Source organism: Nannospalax galili, unplaced genomic scaffold, assembly GCF_000622305.1.
Source record: "Nannospalax galili isolate Female #2095 unplaced genomic scaffold, S.galili_v1.0 scaffold98, whole genome shotgun sequence".
Taxonomy (NCBI): Eukaryota; Metazoa; Chordata; class Mammalia; order Rodentia; family Spalacidae; genus Nannospalax; species Nannospalax galili.
In genome coordinates, this window is record NW_008342013.1 from 202549 (window position 1) to 216067 (window position 13519).

The following is a 13519-nucleotide window of genomic DNA, read 5'->3' on the forward strand; positions in this document are numbered from 1 at the left end:
CAGTAGGAACACTGAGATTAAAGTGTTCTTTATTGAAAAGGAAAAAATATAACAGTAGTAGTTTGAGGGCTTAGAGGTGTGAAGTGGAGCTGATGGTAGACTACTTGCTGAGCATCCCTGTGATGCCTTCAATTTAATCTCAGCACCACACAAGGGAAACAACTGAATAGCTGGGCTACCACCTCAGTACTTCTGAAAACTTACACATTTTTTCTACCTTGACCACTGTCTTCCTCCTAAGTTTGGACCGGCTTCCAACATTTTGTCCTTTGTACTTCAGTATCATGAAGTATTTTCAATGGCCTTGTCTGTTTCTTCTAGGACCGTCTTCCTTTCACTACAGCCACTCCCTCATCTTGGTGGACAGCTGTTTCACTGCTTTGCTGATTTCTTCTGGCTGGTCATCTACTTACCTCTTCAAATGTGCACATCTTCATTCACAAGGTTAGCTCGTCTCTAACTCCAGTATATCCAGTTCACTTCTAGCACTAGTACTGGTTTTGTTTGCTTGGGGGTTTCTGCTCTATTTTCATCTTTGCTGGCTAATACTTTTCTGTTTATTTTGGTGGGATGTCATATAGGTGTACATTATTGGGAAACAAAGGCCAGTATCTATCGGTTGTTCATGATTTGATAAACAAATGCGGCATGACCACTAATCATAAAGAAACTTCCTAAGTGACATGTTTATCTGCAATTTGTATCTTAATTTGTAGACTGACAAGCTACCAGCAAATCTTACAGTTACTACAGCAGAGGTGAATTTTTAATCATGTTGTTGAGGAGTTACTTACTTAAACTATAATAACTGAATTAGTGCAAAATAAAACTAGGCAAAGCTAAGGGCTGCCTGAATTCTCCTCTCCTCTGTTCCTTAGGACTTTAAAATCTCAGTCTTCATAGAATTGTTCATTTACAGAATGTAACAAAATTATTAACATTTGGTCATATTAACAGCATTCTTTACATAAATGTACTTTAAACTGTACAACTTCTCCTTCTACTTGATTTGTGCCTATAATTAAATTTTTTGCTGAGCAGCTTTTCAAGAAGTTCTCCCATGCTTTCCTTCCCGGATTCACAGTAACGAGGTTCTACTTTCCATACCTTACTATTGTATAAGTAAACATGAAAACTTTTTTTTTTTTTGGTCTTTTTGAGACAGGGTCTCCCTGTAGCCCCAGCTGTCCTGGAACTCACTATGTAGACCAGGCTGGCCTTGAACTCAGAGATCCACATGCCTCTGCCTCCTGAGTGCTGGGACTAAAGGCTTGCACCACCATGCCCAGCTAGACAACTATCTTTTTTATATCTGATAGAGGTTCTCTGTATGAAGCTCTGGTTGGCCTGGAAATCACCATGTAAAACAGGCTAGTCTAGAACTTAAAGAGATCCTCTGGCTCCTGCCTCCCAAGAACTATCTCTTTTATATCTGATAGAGGTTCTCTATGAAGCTCTGGTTGGCCTGGAAATCACCATGTAAACAGGCTAGTCTAGAACTTAAAGAGATCCTCTGGCTCCTGCCTCCCAAGTGTGGGCATTAAAAAGGTGTATGCCACCATGCCTGCTGAGGTCAAATACCTTTTTTTTTCTTTTTGAAATGTAGCTTTGGTTGGCCTCGAACTAGCTATATAGACCAGGCTGGACTCAAACTCACAGAACTTCTTCTGCCTCCCTAAGTGCAAAGATGAACACCATGCCTGGTGAAGTCAAATTATCTTAATGTAACAAAAATTAAATTACTATGTTCTTCCAACCAAACAGACCTTTACAAACCTAAGTAATTCATGTTAACTATAGAAAGATTTTCTTTTTCAATTACATGTGTATAATGCCTGCGTGTGGGTTTGTGCCCATGAGTGTAGTGCCGTAGAGGCCTGTAGAGGCCCACAGAGGGTGTCAGTCAGATCCCTTGGAAATCTAGTTGCATGCAGCTGTGAACCACCTACATGGGTGCTGGGAGCTGAACTTGAGTCCTCTGCAAGAGCAGTTATGTGCTTTTAACTGCTGAGCCATCTCTCCACGCCCAAAGATTTTTTTTTTTAAATTCACAATTAAAAAAATACTCAGCATCACTAGCTAATCAAGGAAATATAAATCAAAACTTCAGTAAACCACTTCAACCCCCGTGGGATGGCTATAATAAAGACAATGTATGGCTGGGATGGAGCTTAGCTGTCAGTGCTTGCCTAGCATGCATGAAGCCCTAGGTTCAATCCTAGCACCACAGAAACCAGATGGTAGCATAAGCCTACAGACTCAGCACTCTAGAGGTAGAGGCAAGAGGATCAGAAGTTCAAAGTTATCCTCAGCTACATGCTGGGTGTGAGGCCAACATGGGATGTTATGAGTTACTGTCTCAAAAACAAAACAAAAAACCAAATCAACGAATATGGAGAATCTGGGACCTGTATCCATCACTGGTGAAAATATTTTAAAACAGCTGATTTGTAAGCAGTCTGGCAGTTTCTCAAATAATTAAATGTGAAGTTGTCATTTGAACTAGGAATTCTATTTCTAGAGAAGTGAAAACATATAACCACACAAAACTTAATGGCTGACAGTACATATCAGTAGCGGAGCTTGCCTAGCAGGTGGCAAGGCCTTGAGCTGGATCCCCATTATCATAAATAAAATTGTGCATAATCATAGCAACATTATTCATAAAAGCTAAGAGTGGAAAATGCAAATGTCTGTCGAGTGATAAATATATGGTAGATCAATACAATGAAATTTGGCAGTAAAAACAAATGGAAGCACTGCCACGGGGAACATTATGCAAAGTGAGGTGCGGTCACCAAAGACCACAGTACATGCTCAATTTACACGAACACCAAAGTAGGCAAGCAAATTTGTTTAATGGTTGCCTCAGCCTCAGCAAAAGGAAGGCTGTGAAGAAATGGGAGGGACTGCCAATACGTACTAGGTTTCTTTTGGAATAATATTAATAACCCAAAATTCATTGTGCTAATGTTTCACTACTCTCTGGATACACTAAAAACTACTGAATTTACAGACATAAAGTGAGTGAACTGTAAGAGAAATGAATTAACTCATAAAACTGCTGTAACTTAAACTTTTTTTTCACAGAAAAGCCAGGCACTGTGATACACACCTGTAATGCCAGCACTCAGGAGGATTAGAAATTCAAGGTCATCTGTGGTTATACACAGCAAGATCAAGACCAGGCTGGCTACATGAGAACTGTCTCAGAGAAAAATTTTTTTTCTCTTGGGAATACCATATCCTACCAAAGAAAACAAAACTGATCTATAATTTTATCAGTTCTAAATAGCTACTTTTCAGCACTTATTTGTGTATTCTTAAAAGAACTTCAATACATCACGCACAGTTCTAAGAGTACTTTGCCAGCAATTATATAAGATTTTTTTCCCATTAAACACAAAAATTCTTACATCATTTCTATATTATTTTTTTTTAATAAAAACGATGCTATGATCAAACATACTAGTGAATTATCTTTGCATCTATTCTCATCAATTCTAAAAACAATTGGGTCAAAGAATATGCTCAAGATTAATGAGCACCTAATGAAAATGAAGAGCAATGCTGATGAAAAGAAAAATCTACCCTGGGGATGCAGCCCAGACTTGGTGAATGGGGTCCACATTAGTTTTGAGACAGAATTACTAGTTCCTGAGAGGCACCTTATCTGGCTCTGGTTTCACTCTTCAAAAAAAAAAAAAAAAAAAATTCAGTTTTAAAAATGATATACAAGGGCTACAGATGTTAATTCAGCTAGCAGAATGTTTAGCTAGCATATAGGAAGGTTTAATACCTAGTACTGCATGTAACTAGGCATGTTAGAACACACCTATTAGCCCAACACTAGGGAGGTAGAGACAGGAGGATCAAAAATTCAAGGTAATCCTTAGCTTAACAGTAAGTTCAAGGTCAGCCTGGTATACAAGAGACCCAGTCTCAAAAAATAAATGCAACAAAATGATGTATGAAAGAAAGTTTCACAAGCAAAAATCAAAGTAGGATATACAAATATTAACAGACTTAAGGATTGGTTTTTTGTTTTTTTTTTTTGCAGAGGGGGGTTATCTTTTGAAACAGGGTCTCCTTGTAGCCCCAGCTGGCCTGAACTATGTAAACCAGACTGGCCTCAATCTTCAGAAATCTGCCTGTGCTTCCCAAGAGCTAGGATTGCCAGCTTTAAGACTTAGGGACTGTGTGGGGCATGTTGGCACATGCCTTTGATCCCAGCACTTGGAAGGCAGAGGTATGCCGATCTCTGAGTTCCCAGCCAGCTGGAGTTACAAAAAGACAAAAATAATAAGTAAATAAATAAATATAAGCAAGAGTAAAAATTGTTTCCATTATACAGAATTTTCTTTTTGTGGTTTTAACATTTTATTATTTTTATTTTTATTTTTTTATGTATATGACAGTATTGCCGGTATGTATATAAGTGCAATGCCCGAGGAAGTCAGAAGACGGCATCAGATTCCCTGAAACTGGAGTTACAGAATCTGAAGCCCTCCTCTGACCTCCGCTGGCATTGCACAACATGGGTGCACTTACATATATGCAGGCAATACACTCAAACACATAAAACAATAAATAAAATTATAAATACAGAAAAAACATGTCAATCTCTTTTGGCAAACTATGCCTATGACCACATGAATGCAGACACATCTCAAAGTATTTTTTACCACAAACTTAGACTATACCTTTTAAAAAAATATATTTTATTTATTATTTTTAGCCCGGAGGACAGAGGAGGCTGTCAGATCCCCCGGAACTGGAGTTATGGACAGCTGTTAGCTGCCATGTGGGTACTGGGATTCGAACCTGGGTCTCCTGCAAGGATGTTCAGTAGAACACACCTTTTAAGACAAGTCTAATGTACCTTAGGCAAAATAACAAAAGCCTATCAGAGACCCAGACAAGAGAATCAAAATTCATTTTAACTTTTCCAAGAAATAATTCCTAAACAAAAAGTCCCATGTTTAACATTGATTCTAACCTGTCGCTTCATTTCATCATTCTTAAATCACTTAATATGAAATGTACTGTTTTATAAGATTTTAGAGTATAACAAACAACATGCACAATTTTATAATTTAAATTTTTTTTTTTATTTTATGTGTATGCATGTATTGCCTACATGGTTAAGTGCACCCATGTCATGCAATGCCCACGGAGGACAGAAGAGGCTGTCAGATCCCCTGGAACTAGAGTTATGACAGTTGTTAGCTGCCATGTGGGTGCTGGGATTTGAACCTGGGTCTTCTGCTAGAACAACCAGTATTCTTAACCACTGAGCCATCTCTCTAGCCCCCTATTTTATAATTTTAAAAAGATTCATTAGGCAATTTAATACACATGTATAGCACTAGGTTTCATGAACCTGCTCAGGTAAACAGATTAACCCAAGAGTCCATTTCAGCTGGTATGAGTCATCAGACAATCAAGACACATCTTACACAGCCACAAGCAGCTATACGGTAGTGATGAGGGAGTGAAGGTAGTAAGGAAGAGCACAGAGCTAATGTGGTAGGAAGAAAGTATTTAATCCTATGACTCATTCCTTTATTACATTCTGATCACACCAGTACCTACCTCCCCACACACCTTCACTCCTGAAACTCAGGCAGGTTTTTAAGCCGTCTACAATTTTTTGTTGTTGTTTTTGTCTTTTAGAGACAGGGTCTCCCTTGTGGCCCCAGCTGTCCTGGAACTCACTACGTAGACCAGGTGGCCTCGAACCCACAAAGATCCACCTGCCTCTGCCTCCTGAGTGCTGGGATTAAAGGTATGCACCACCATGCTGGGCTTACAATGCTTTTTTTTTTTTTTTGTCTTTTTGAGACAGGGTCTCCCTGTAGCCCCAGCTGTCCTGGAACTCACTATGTAGACCAGGCTGGCCTCGAACTCACAAAGATCCACCTGCCTCTGCCTCCCAAGTGCTGGAATCAAAGGCGTGCACCACCACGCCCGGCTACAATGCGTATTTTTAAAGTTCCTACTGCTGAGCATTCAACCTCTTTGTATTAAGAGCAGTAAGAGGAGCAGAAAATATTTAAATTTCGGACTTAAGAGAAATTGAGGTAAGTAAAAGTATTGTTTCAATTAGCAAAGGTAAAATTATTCAATAAACTCAAATTGAGCTGCATTTCAAGTAAATGAGTAATACTATAAAATAGCAGTTTTGAAAAAACTATGCACTATTGCCATTAATTTGTAAATCCCCGAAAACATTATTCCCAAAAGTCTGCCAAATGTGTGTGTGTGAATACAGATACACATGTGTTCACACATGTGGAGGCCACAGGCTGATGGTGGGTGTCTTTCTCAGTTGCTTGCCACAGTTTCTGGTGCTCACAGATTTGACTACACTGGTCAGATCTAGGACAACGCCTATCTACACCCCTCAGGAGTTACAGACATGGAAGCACACCACTTTTTACCAGGGTACTGGATCTAAACTCAGGTCCTCAATGCTTGTCCCACAGCAAATCACTGACAGAGTCATCTATCTCCCCAGCCCAAAGCTATACAATTTTTAATTGATATCTAAAACTTAATGTTTAGCACATGTCAAAGTATTTCCATGCAACACCCTGTTTGCATACCGAAATTCTGAAGTAGATTATTCTTCTCATTCTAGGAATTAAGAAAAGTCAAAAAGACTTGCCCAAGGACATGTAACAAACAAGTAAATAGCAGGCAGACTAATGTAGCTGCAGTTAATATTATCAAGTATTAGCTAACAGCAAATGTATAAGCAACAAGGGACTTTAGCACACAGAGCTTTCAATTATCAAATATTTAACAGCTAGTACATGCCTACCACTTAAATAATGACCAGACAAGGCTGTCAGTTTCTCACTTGTGGGTAAATGAAAGAAAATAAAATTTCAGTCATCACTAAACCTGAGAATATAAACATAAAAAGGACAGACTGAGCTAGGATCGAACTGACTTCAATATCTGAAAGCATAACCTGATCAGAAAAAGGAATAAGGTCACCAGACACAGTGAGGCACTTATAAAATAAGGTAGTGAAAAATATGCAGGACTGGGGAGACAGCTCAGTGGTTCAAGTGCTTGCTGTCAAGAATGAGAACCTGAGTTCAAATCCCTGACCCACATAAATGTAGAAGTAGAAATGACTCCACAAAGTTGTCCTCTGGCCTCCACACCTGCACCACGGCACATATGCCCACACACATACCATGCACACACATGCAATAAAAGGTAATTTTTAAATGTGGTTAGACTAGAGAAGTAATAAGCATAGGCTAGTTCATACAGAGTTGCATAACCAGTATTTTTAAATAAGTAGTAACATTAATGGGAGGGACAGTGAAGATTTTTGGACAAGGTTATGTCATGATTTGATTGAAATATAAAGATCTTCTTTTTTTTTTTTTCTTTTTGAAACAGGGTCTCCTTGTAGCCCCAGATGTCCTGGAACTCACTATATAGACCAGGCTGGCCTCAAATTCACAAAGATCCACCTGCCTCTACCTCCCAAGTGCTGGGATTAAAGGTGTGCGCCACCACGCCAGGCTATAAAGATCATTTTGATCATATATTTAGAGTAGAAACGGAGACCAAGGTGAGGACACTGTAGGAGTCATTACAGCATGAGCTTGAGCTGTAACAGGAGGTAAAGAAGAGCAGGCCACTCAGACTCTGTGGGGAAGGGAAAGGCTATGCATCATGGAATCAAGGATAATGCCTAGATTTTGGGATCTGGTAAAGAACTGGCTTCATATCAGTACTTAACTAAGAATCAGTTATGACTATATTAGGCCTAGGATACCTAATAGATGGTCAATATATGTAAGAGATAACTGTGTAGTATTCAAAACTTGACTGCTGAACTAATTTACTATAAATAACACATAAAGATTGAGAATCAGACGTTTGTAGATTAGGGAAAAGACACAGTCAACCAAGGAGTCTACTCTAAATGCACAATCTGAGTCAGTTATGAATTAGTACACGTCTCCAAACTGCAATTTCTTTTTCAGTATTCTTCCTGATCCACTCTAGCTCTTGGTTATTAGAACAGAAATATGAAAAATCCAAATTGAAAAGTTCAAATAAATAACTACCCTCCCAAATTTTGGGACTGGCAAAGATCAGAAACCTAGTTTACCTAAATTAAGACTAAATGTTTTTTAAAAAGGTTTAGCCACCAGAACAATAGGAATGTGGCAATACTGCCCTTCCAAAGTCAAATGGTATGAGAACACTGTAGATCAAAATACTACAAATATATTTTCAAACAAAAATATCACTTAATTTTATAAACTGTAATTCTTTGAATATATCTTTATTTCCTTAATATTCACTTTCTTTATTAACACCTTTTTTGGTGTTGTGCCAGGGAGGGAATCTAGAGCCTCATGAATGTTGTGGCAAGCACTTTACCACTGAAATCTAATCAATGACCATCTTAACACCAAATTAGCCAAACAATGCTGAATACATGTATGTGTTTAATGTAATGCTTGAACTTCAACTACAAAAACATTAGGCTGGATATATAGCTCAGTGGTAGAGCAAGGCCCTAAGTTTGATTCTTAGAACTGAAAAAGAAAAAAAGGATAAAAACTATTCTTAATGCCAAAGTTCTCATTTTTCAATGTGGGAGAAGAGCCATTTTTCTTCTACATTTCGAACAACACTGTTAAGTGCTGTCAGTACAGCTCAGAGGGAGACCACCTGGGTAGCACAAAGAAGGGCAAAGCTTGGATTCCCACACCACAAAGAAAACTTAATAATATAACAATAGACTACATGTTCCATAAAACTGTAGGAGGTAGAAACATAAAATCTTAAAAATAGAATCTTCTGGGCATGATGGCACACGCCTTTTATCCCAACACTCAGGAGACAGAGGCAGGAGGATCTCTGTGAGTTCAAGGCCAGCCTGATCTACATAGTAAGTTCCAGGACAGCTGGGGCTACAGGAAAATTCTGTCTCAAAACAACAAATGGCCAGCAGATGCATCAAAGAATTTTAAACTTACATATTGAAAAATCCTAAAAATGCTTGCTTACATTAGTAAGGTGACTCCAAACTTTACATGTATCAGAATCACTGGGCTCCATGGCTCAGATATGGCTCAAGTCTAGGGTGGGTCCTAAGAACATTTTTTAAGCTACAGTTCCATATTCTACTGGCCCTGCAAAGCTGACACTATACTAAGCAAACTAATTCTAATATACAGTACAATTTCTCATTAAAGACCCCTTTCCCTATTAAATTACTGAAGTTTCTCTAAACTGCAGATCAGAAATATCTTGCCTTAAAAGTTGTATTTTCATATATTGAATATAACATTATGAAGGCCAATTTAATTCAGGAAAACTGTGCTTTAAAAAACTTTTTGGAGAACAGATCAGTCAAGGTAGCTCTGGTGACCAGAGAAACACACACGCCAGCTCTCCCCTCACCTTCCCAGGTATGTACCGCTTGTGCAGCTAACAGCACAAGGTTTAGAACAGGGTGCTGGCAGTCCTTATAAAAATCATTCATTCTGGCCGGGTGTGGTGGCGCATGCCTTTAATCCCAGCACTCAGGAGGCAGAGGCGGGCGGATCTCTGTGAGTTCAAGGCCAGCCTGGTCTACATAGTGAGTTCCAGGACAGCTGGGGCTACAGGGAGACCCTGTCTCAAAAAGACAGAAAAAAAAAAAGACAAAAAAACCCCTCATTTTACTGATATGAACACTATCTTTTTACTTTCATCCATCAATCATTCCTGTGATTACTGTGATGGTATCTTCCCTTTTTTCTATTTACTATTTTCATTTTATGTGTATATTTCCTGCATGCATAGTAAGTAGACCCATGTTGTGCAATGCCCTGAGGAGGTCAGAAGACGGTGTCAGATTCCCTCGGAACTGGAGTTATGGATGGTTGTTGGCTGCCACGTGGGTGCTGGGACTCAAACCTGGGTCTTCTGCAAGACCAGCCATCTGTCCAGTGCCCCCCATATCGTCCTTTTTTTGATTAAGCAAGTATATCAGTAAGAAATAAACCTATAGAGCTGGGCGAGGTGGCACATCCCCTTAATCCTAGCTCTTAGAAAGCAAGAGGCAGGCAGATCTCTGTGAGTTCAAGGCTAGCCTGGTCTACATAGTGAGTTCCAGGCCAGCTGGGGCTACAGGGAGACCCTGTCTCAAAAAGATAAAAAATAAATAAAAAAATAAACCTATACTATCTTTTTTAAAACTTATTTATTTCTATTTTCTTTTTCTATTATGTTAAAACTTCATATATGTATACAATGTATCTTGATCATATCCTCCCCTCACTCCCCACTCCAACTCCTCCCAGTACCCCCCAACTTATATGATATCTTTAATCTCTACCCTTACAAACAGGAGTTCCCAACACTAAAAATAGGACTTAACTTATGCTAAAGTTCAAAGGTGACTTTTCGGGCCAAGAGTGATGGCATATGCCTTTAATCCAAGTACTCAGGAGGCAGCGGCACAGAGGCAGGAGGACCTCTGTGACTTCCAACTCAGCCTGGCCTACATAGCAAGTTCCAAGCTAGCCAGGACTACACAGCAAGACTCTATCTCAAAAAAAAAGCATTCCATTTTTTTATTATGTTCTCCCGAATTTTGAAATTTATACCTACCCCCGCAAAATTAACTATCACTTGAATCTAAGAGGACTTACGTCTCATGAGTTCCAAAAAAGAAAATGGGTAGTTTGTTTGTGGGTGGCTTTACAGCTCCATCAGGAACTTCATCCACCTAAAAGAAAGATCAGAAAAATTAAAATCTTTTTTAGTCATACAGAACTCAGCACATCTGAGCAAACTCAGAAAGGACACCCCAAATGGATCTGATATAAAAATCAATCCACCTTCCATGTTCATAACTCCAAAACAAAAGTTCTCAAAAGCAGAATTTTCCCCTAAGCACATCTTATGCAAAACCTGTCCTGACAGTTCAGTCTTTTAAGCCCGGAGCATTTCTACCTTTGTTTCTCTAGGAGTACTAAGGGTATTATGTGCTATCAGACCAACCAGCAGTAAAGCATAAGGACATGGTCCATGCTCAGCTTCCTGAAATCCTCAATTGTGATGCCACTTCACAGGAGAAATCGGGACCTGCTGTGCAATCCCAAATGATATTTCTGCAGGAGGGCCATGTAAACAATGGGTAATGTAAAAGCAGACAAGAAAAGCTTAAAGCATTATTTCCCAAAGTTTGAAAACTGTTATGAATTCTTCACTCATTGCCTGAACCATATGGGATTCAGTTCTCTTCCAATCTTTTTAACAGAAAAAGGAACAAGATTTTAGGCACCGTTACATCTAATGCTTCTATATGAGTCATTGTCTACACTACCAGGCAGTGTGACTATCTGGCCAGAATTCAGTAACATTTCTCTTTCAAATTTCAAAAACACTGCAACTTAAATATTAGCTGTTTATTAATGAGGGGGCTGATCCCTGGGGGACCTACTGTGCTATGTAAGCCTTATGGCACAAAAGAAATCATGCAGGTAACCAGACCACTCATCTACTGGGAGTACCTGAAGGTTGTAGACACTACGACAGCCATTACTATTCAACATTTCCAAGGACCTTAGTTTCTCCACCTATAAGGTGAAGATTATTCCTGTCATTACTACTTTGTAGGATGAAAGGCAACAAGAATTGTAAAAATCCCTAACTCTTAAAATAAGGACTATTTCCTGTCAACACGGTTCACATGCTTTCTGCTGTCAAACAGACTTTGAGAGTCTGTTCAAATGCTTGTCACCTGCACAGCTTAAGAAATGTTTGGCAATTTTTTTAAAGCTTTATTTTAAAAACAATTACTGGTAAAAGTTTGTAAGAATGTATAAGACTTAAAAATTAAGTGTGGGGCTACAGATGTAGCTCAGTGATAGTGTTTGCCCAACATACATAAGGCCCTGTGTGATCCCTGGCACTGGATAGAAGAAAAAGTGTTTGAAATGAATGGGCAGAAAACATTAAAACCAAAATTGGAATAAGAGGTCTCTTACAGTCTAAACCCTTACAATTGAAACCTTAAATACCTTAAATACCTTAAGTCTCTACAGCAAGATTTAGGATTTCTGCAGATTGAAGACTTGAAAAACCAACCACCACCACCAACAACAACAAAAAACGTAATTCGGTCAGGTGTGGCAGAGCAAGCCTTTAATCTCAGCCCTCTGGAGGCAAAGACAGGTTGGATCTGAGAGATGGAGGCCAACCTAGCATACATAGCAAATTCCCGCCCAGCTGGGGCCACAGGGAGGTCATGACTGAAAACACAAAACAAAATCCAACAAAGCTAAAAGACAAAAAAAAAAAGTAATTCTTAGACCCAGAATGTTAAAAGCAAATTTAACTGCTTCTATGGAAAAAAAAAAATGAGGAAAAGGTTAAACTCATTCCAAGTAGAACTTGTTTAAATCAAAAAGGGAAATACTCTAACCTTCCTAATGCACTCTTAGCCATCTAACATTCTGAAGAGTGTTGGGGAGATTTCCTGAAAATAAGACACTTTTTTATAAGCATTTAACATTTCGCTACACTGTGGCATGGAAATCTGAGTATGTATGTATCAGATAATCTCAGATTTTATGATACCTCAAAATAAACGCAGACGCCTTGGGGAACCATGAAAAGTGTCTTTGAGGAGATCTTAAACCTGCCCAGCTTTATTTTAAATATGAAATACAGTGTTTTATAAGTGCATGATTATGTTACTAAGAACTTTGGAAGCTAAAGAAATTCAGTTCAAGGCCACTGCTCTAAAGAAGTCTGCAATGTATGTAAAAGTCAAAGCATACACAAAATAATAGCTAAAAGGTTTTCCTTCAGGGAACAGGTTAGAATGTCAAATAAATAGACAAAGGTTATGATTAAAGATTGTTCAACAAACTCTACCAAAAAAAGTGTATTTGATAGATGAGAGGTAAAAAGCTTTGGAAAGGGACATAAACTCAAGTTCCCAGGGAGCTAGAAGGGAAAAAAAATGGAAGGAACTCGTATCTCTTTGGATGGCACTCTCACTCTTGACTCTTTATCTAATAAGGCTTGTCCCCATTCCTCTTCCCAGTAGACAGAACTAGAATTAGGAGACTGAATTATTCTTAAAAGAGACCTTTCAGAATAAATCAGTTATCAAATAGTTTGAAGAAAAAAAGTCACAACTTTAGATTATCACATAGTTCTGTGTTTAAAGGATTTTGGGCTTACCTAAGGCAAGGGATTCTCAACATTGTTTAGGTCCTATCTACCGCGTTATGCACACCCATAAACTTAAAAAGAGTATTTGCAAAAAACAGTGCTCAGGCAAGTGCTTAGACAGTCAATTCCTAAACCTCGCATATCGTCTTGGGTCCTTAATGGTCTCTCTGTATCATGGAACTATTAACCTAGGTTCTGGTCCACTCCCCCTTTCCCTGTAACAAAAAAGGGAAAACAGCTTTCTCAAGGTCATAAGAAATATGAATAAAAATGTGGAAATGTATCCACTGCAAATAACGTA

General features: G+C 38.7%; 1 protein-coding gene across 4 annotated transcripts in view; it reads right to left on the bottom strand.

Annotated features, from left to right (window-relative positions):
• Psip1 (PC4 and SFRS1 interacting protein 1) overlaps positions 1-13519 on the bottom strand; it is a 43171-nt gene that overhangs the window by 28350 nt on the left and 1302 nt on the right. For all 4 annotated transcript variants that reach the window (XM_008837783.3, XM_017799272.2, XM_029565760.1 and 1 more), the window contains exon 3: positions 10683-10759. In XM_008837783.3, coding sequence (XP_008836005.1) covers positions 10683-10759 — 77 coding nt within the window. The remainder of the gene's footprint in view (positions 1-10682; positions 10760-13519) is intronic.